Raw genomic sequence first — 6,749 nt, 5'->3', positions numbered from 1 at the left:
AGGGACTAAAAGCAAAATACACTATTAGAGAAAAAAAAAACTTATTTAACTTTTACATTATAATTTTTTTTTTATCAAAACAGTACAATTAGTTTTTTGTTACTTGAATTTGAGGTTTATTTTTACTCCAAAATACCAATATTATACATTTCATTAAAAAATATAAGAATGATATGAAGTAACTTCAAATGGTATTTTTGGAGTAATAATATTCATGAAATTGAACCATTATTAATTAAAATTAACAATTTTTTAAACGAAGTAGCAGCCTTAGGAGAAAATTAATTAAAATCCAACCATTATATTAATCAAAATGAGTTCAATACACTCACGTATCTATGCCATGATTTGGAAAGTAGTTAGAGTGTGAATGTTTCTCCTTACGCACTTAACACTAGAGTGTTCATAATAAATTGAAAATAAGTTTTTACAATACACGCAATGTCACTAACATATGTGAAAATCATCGTAGGAAGAGGTGAAATTATCAACAATTAACTCGTTTTTTCTCGCCGTCAAAAAAAAAAACTCTTTTTTTTTCTCATGGACCTATTCGAGTGTCGATAATAAACCAAACCCTTCTCTAACACAAAAAATACAATAATAGAGGCAAATGTGGATGCATCCATTTTATATATCAACCGCATAATTTAAAAATTACTACAAACAACTTCGTTTTCATTAAATGAAACTGTTCGTATCAGATAATAGATTGTTCTTCTCCAAATTTTACAATTGTCAGAACATTGGAAAAAAAATGCAAAGAATATTCTACGTCAAAATTGCATAACCCTAAGTTGATCGGACTATACTAATTAATGCATAAAACACTTTTTAAGTCAAGTAAAATAAGTTTATTAAATTAGTTATGAGCTTTACTTAATAAAAGTAGACATAACAAGTTTTGGCTTGTTAGGTCATATTTTGACCCAACATAACAAGTATTCTACCAAATTCTTTGCTTATACTTATGGTTTGTTTGGATGAAATGGAAGAAAGTGCGGAAAAAAAACGAAAATCGATGAATGAAGTTAAACTAAATCTCAGTCCAAATTCATTTTTCGATTTTTGTGTTTTCATTGCTTCATATTTTTTCTACCTTCCAACTAAACCGACTTTTGAGCTTTGTTTAGTTTGAAGGAAAGGAAATGGAAGAAAGGAAAATTACGAAAATCGATGAATGAATTTGGACTAATTCTAGTCCAAGTTCATCCATCGATTTTCGTAAATTTTTTTTCTTCTACTTTCTTTTCACTCAACCAAACGAACCTTGATGTTTATTATAAGAATTTGTAAATAAATTATTATATTGTGTAATGTAAAATAAAATAATAGTAAAAATAGGACAACACTAATCAGGACATGCTGTCCGAGATTAATCAACTAAGTACCGGATTTATATAGTAAAAAAAATACTACTCCATGTATTTAATAAATAGTAATTGACCATATCTTTTGATAAAAAAAATAAAAATTGACCATATCTTTAAATTTATTAAGATGCCAAATGTGAACAATTTAGCTAGGGTAGCACCGTATGTTTCTCTGTCATGTCACGCTGCTGATTTAATAAATACTGTCTGAAAGGAAAAATAAATAAATAAATAAATATTTATTTTTCCACATAATTTTGTATATAAATAAATATAAATATTCCATTTCCATGAACATTTTCTTCTGAGATCAACACTGCTTAGTTTTCAAACTCAGCAGCAAAAATATTAAAAAATAATTTTCTGATCCCTAATTTCTTTCTTCTCTGCTAAAAAACCCTACAAACCTCAATTTTAGAACCCTAGATTCATTCATCCCCTTGTTTGTTTCTAAGAAAGGTGCAATTTTTCTTGGGACCCATTTTTTGATTGAGTGTCGTATAATCGAATTTCACTCGGGTTTTCCAAAAGCACACGTTTAATTCGATTTTGATTTTGTTTCTTCTTCTACTCTGATATTACATCTATTTTTTCCTTTCGTTTCTATTTCAATACTCATGCATAGAATTTTCAATATTGATTTTCCTTATTGAGTTGAAACTTAGTGTGGCATTGCTAAAGTTCAATTTTTGATAATAGTTGAATTTGATTAGTATTTGCAATTGTGATTGTAATTGTAATTGTAATTGTAAGGGTACCCTTTAAGTTTAGGGGCAATTGGTGAAGTGGGTTTTGTGCTGGAAAAAGTTGAAATGATGAAAATTTTGATGAGAGGGTGTAAAGGGCAATGAGAGGAAGTTATGATCGTGAGGTTTTAGTGATAAAATGAGTGGTGGGTCATTGGGTATTCGTTCGGGTAGTTATGGATCTTTGGAGAAACAATTTCAGAATGGATTATCACCTATTCAAACAGGACGTAAACCTTCTAAGATGCTTAAAGAGAAAGAAAGATTGTTTCATTGGATCTGCAAATTCGCTGGCCGTAAGAAGGTTGGAATGTTGTTTCTTTGTGTTATCTCTGCTGCGGTTTTCGTCTGGGTTTTGTACGTTGGAAAAGGTTTAATAATTTCTATAACTTTGTACTATTTTTATTTGATCTAACTTTGATTATTTTGTAGTTTGTAGTATAGTTGCTTTTAGCCTTTATGTGATTCTGTTACTTTTTCTAATTTTGTAGTACTTCTTAAGTAGTTTTTAATGTGATTCCTTATCGGATTTATCCTTTAACCATCAATTTAGAAGTGCTTTCTTGAAGGTGAATAAGGAAGATTTAGATAACTTGTTTTTTTGTCATTCGTGCATTGTTGTCAATTGCGGATCTTGGAAAATAATTAGTTTAAATTCTGCTACTCAACAGAGCTATAGCTTTTATTTTTGTGTCACAGCATGGAACAAGAGCAATTTGCTCAAATTTATAGCACCACTATAGCCGCTAATTAACAATATTGGATTCATGTGATTTTAAACTTTGGATTTATGTGACATGGCTTCCTTTCAGGTGAAGATACACAGGCAGGGAACGGTGTGCAAAACATTAATGTGAATGAGAGTATATCTATAAGTGATTCTCCTCCATCTTTAATCTCTGCGGCAAAGATCGCGGGGTTTGCTACTAATTTGGTACTACCCCTATCTCCGACAAGTTATTTTCTGGGTTATACTCTTCCTCCAGGGCATCCGTGTAATAGTTTTACACTCCCTCCACCACCAGCAGATAAAAAGCGTACTGGGCCACGGCGTAAGTTCTAGTTTTTTTTAAACTAATTGATGCCTCAGATATATTGTATTAGGTTTTTTATGCATAGTATTTCACAACAGTATCCTTCATCCCTGTGGAGATCAATTGGTTCCTCAAATTTGGATAGTTCATAATGGCGTTGAAGGGTTACGAGATGTTTTTAGATTACTTAATGTTAATGGTCTTGGTTTTGAATATATTGCCTTGTTTGCTTTTTCAGCATGTCCAGTATGTTACCTTCCTGTGGATGAAGCCATTGGACTTATGCCAAAGTTTCCCTCACCGTCTCCAGTGCTTACGAATTTAACATTTACCTATGAGGAAAATCTAAGCAGAGATGGAGAATTTGGCGGTTCGGATTTTGGTGGATATCCCACTTTGAGGCAGAGAAATGATTCTTTTGATATACGGGAGTCAATGAATGTGCACTGTGGGTATGTGTTAGTTATTGTTGGATTATACATTTCCCTATCTTTATTTTATGCATTGAAGATATTTTTTGCGGTTATAATTTATATGTCCCAGTAATGTAGGATGTTTCTCCTCCCCGTTTACTCACATCTGTCCATTCTGCATCTTCAATGATGCATATATACATCGTTCAGATTTGTTAGAGGAACTAAACCTGGACGCAACACAGGATTTGACATGGATGAAGACGATCTACTTTATATGGAGCAATGCCGTGGCATAGTTGTTGCGTCAGCCGTATTTGGTATGTATTATGTGGTTTCTGCGTTTATTTAATTGTTTAATCTTGCACTTTGCTGATGAGTTACATCTCTTGTTCAGGAAATTTTGATGAGATAAATGAGCCAAAGAATATAAGCGAGTATTCAAAGCAGACTGTATGCTTCCTTATGTTTGTAGATGAAGTAACAGAAAAATATTTGAGGAGTTCTGGCAGGCTGGGAGCCAGCAAGAAGATTGGTTTATGGAGAATTATTGTCGCCCGTAATCTTCCTTATACAGATGCCAGGCGTTCAGGGAAGGTTAGAATTACATGTTGTTGAATTTTTTAATGATATGATCTGATCATTGTTGTCTTTCTGTAATCTACGTTGGACTTTTCAGTATGCTATACCGAGTGACCCTTATATACAGAAACAGAAAGGAAGGGGGAAGGGGAATAAAGGCTTAGATCAATAGATGTAATATTGGCTAGATCTTCTTGTCTGAGCATTATAATGATTTATTTAATTCGAAATATTGTTTTAGCTTTTTGGTATGAATTGAAATAACAATCTATCACTCACTTTTGTTTTTAACTGTTCACCAAGTCTTACTTTACTACTTTTAAGTACTTGTGACTTACTAATCTTTCCACAGATTCCAAAGCTTCTATTGCATAGAATAGCTCCAAATGCACGCTACTCTATATGGCTTGATGGAAAGCTTGAGCTTGTTGTTGATCCATATCAGATCCTTGAAAGGTATATTTCAGTGTTGTTCATGTGAAAATTATGAGAAGATTCCATTTCACTCCTTCATTTGTACATCATCTGATATGAGGTTCACCTTTCTGTTTAATTCTGCTTGAAATTGATACCATCCACTGCTTGTGCAGAATAAACTCAATGTTTTAAATTCCACGTTTTATTCTGTTTTTCTTTGGGTACAATTTCCACGTTTTATTCTACATATATGGTAGTTAAAATCCCGACTTGAATCGTAAAATCTTACAATTTGCAACTGTTTATATGGTAGTTATTTGTGTATTCTTCATCCAGCTTAGATATCTTTCCAATTCTTTCTGTCATTGCATAGCAATAGCATTGAAAATTTTGAAAAGTCCAAATTAATGCTAGACGTTGAAAATTTTGAAAAGTCCAACACACTGGCTCACCAATACATAGGCATAGCAATTGTGAGATCTAATGAATGGCCTTCTAACGTTGTTTAATGTTAAAAATCTAATGAATGGCCTTCTAATTCTGAAACCCTGCACACCAATACATAGGCATAGCAATTGTGAGATCGCTTAAATCATAAACTTAATAGTTAATACTTAATACACCTTATTCTTATCTGGGTTTCTATTAATCCCCCAACAACTTACAAAGAAAAGTTTCTCAATTGAGCTCATAAAGAGTAGAAGCCCAAGTCCAAGAGTACTGGCTTGGTCATCAATACATGCTGCAGATAAGAATGGATCAGAAATTTTGATCTCAGCTTGTTCTTATTGTAAATTAGAATAATTAAGTATCTCCATGTGAATTGTGATATTGGCTTTCACCAACATTGAAATTGAAACTAATCATGAGCTAGCATAAATGAAGTTATCAATCATCACCTTTTAGGAACTTTGATATGTTTCTGATATGTCTTGTCCAATGCCTTCTTTAGCATATAGAACTATCATTTTGAGACTGCAAAGTTTAATTGCTCTATCTTTATGGAATGCATATTTGGGCGCCTAAATTACTCTCATCCTCAATTAGGTTTCTGTGGAGGAACAATGCAACTTTTGCGATATCCAAACATTATAGACGCTTTGATGTATTTGTTGAGGCTGAGGCAAATAAAGCTGCAGCAAAATATGATAACGCCTCTATTGACTTCCAGATTGAGTTTTACAAGAACGAAGGACTGACTCCGTACACGGAGGCCAAACTTCCTCTTATAAGTGGTAAGCCAAACTTCTATTTCCTTCTTGGACGAGATTCACCTGGTTCAACTTTGACTGTTTTTCTCAACCTTGATAGTGCTCTATTGCAGATGTTCCTGAAGGATGTGTAATAATACGCGAACATGTTCCTATTAGCAACCTCTTTACTTGTCTTTGGTTCAATGAAGTTGACCGATTTACTTCTAGGGACCAGATTAGTTTCTCAACTGTCCGGGACAAATTTTTGTCGAGAGTGGATTTTCATTTTCATATGTTCTTGGATTGTGAAAGACGCAACTTCGTAGTTCAGGTAATTATTTTATTCGTATAGAATATCTCAGAAGGGACAATTCTAGCTTTGCAAGGATTAAGGAAACTTTTGTAGCTTAAAACAAAAAGTAAAATAAATACAAAGTTACGTACTTAACTGTATTTAAATATTTTTGTCTGCTTACAGAAATACCATAGGGATGTATTGGAGCGCCTAGCTGCACCGGTGATTGTTGCTCACGTTCCGCCGCCACCACCTCCCTCGTCTCCTCCTCCTCCATTGCCTATACTTGAAACTACACAAGAAAAAATTGCTATTCCAATAGCTAGGAAAGGTCCTGGAAGACGTGGAAGAGATAGAAGAGCGGGTTCAAAACGCCACCGCAAAGTTGTGGCTGGAAATAGAGACATTGAAGCAAATTAAAAAGTTTTGTTTTGGGTGATTATATCATAATTTTTTTTGTTGTTTTTCTTTTGGCATTCTTCTACCTTACGAGAATCATTCATTACTGAGCTGGAGGGAAAATGTGGAACTAGAAGATATAAATGTTGTATTGTTTCCACTTCCACACGGACACTCATATTCTTTTTACTTTGTGCAATTGTCCATCGTTGTTGATTTTTTTTTGTTGTATATATAAAGTAAAATTTTCAATAATTATCTTAATTGTTGCTACTTGTGACCAAATTCCAAGCATGT

General features: G+C 33.2%; 1 protein-coding gene across 1 annotated transcript; it reads left to right on the top strand.

Annotated features, from left to right (window-relative positions):
• The first annotated feature begins 1,664 nt into the window (after window positions 1–1,664).
• On the top strand, window positions 1,665–6,729 carry LOC123907317 (probable hexosyltransferase MUCI70). The gene is made up of 9 exons (XM_045957519.1): window positions 1,665–2,490; window positions 2,932–3,171; window positions 3,392–3,605; window positions 3,777–3,886; window positions 3,964–4,163; window positions 4,501–4,604; window positions 5,613–5,800; window positions 5,890–6,089; window positions 6,237–6,729. Exons 1-9 carry the CDS (start codon window positions 2,259–2,261, stop codon window positions 6,471–6,473), a joined length of 1,725 nt encoding a protein of 574 aa, XP_045813475.1. The 5' UTR covers window positions 1,665–2,258; the 3' UTR covers window positions 6,474–6,729.
• The last annotated feature ends 20 nt before the right edge of the window (window positions 6,730–6,749 follow it).

Source organism: Trifolium pratense, linkage group LG2 (assembly GCF_020283565.1).
Source record: "Trifolium pratense cultivar HEN17-A07 linkage group LG2, ARS_RC_1.1, whole genome shotgun sequence".
In the NCBI taxonomy this organism is placed as follows: domain Eukaryota; kingdom Viridiplantae; phylum Streptophyta; class Magnoliopsida; order Fabales; family Fabaceae; genus Trifolium; species Trifolium pratense.
The sequence above is the reverse complement of the archived record's forward strand: the minus strand, read 5'-3'. Positions and strand labels throughout refer to the sequence as shown.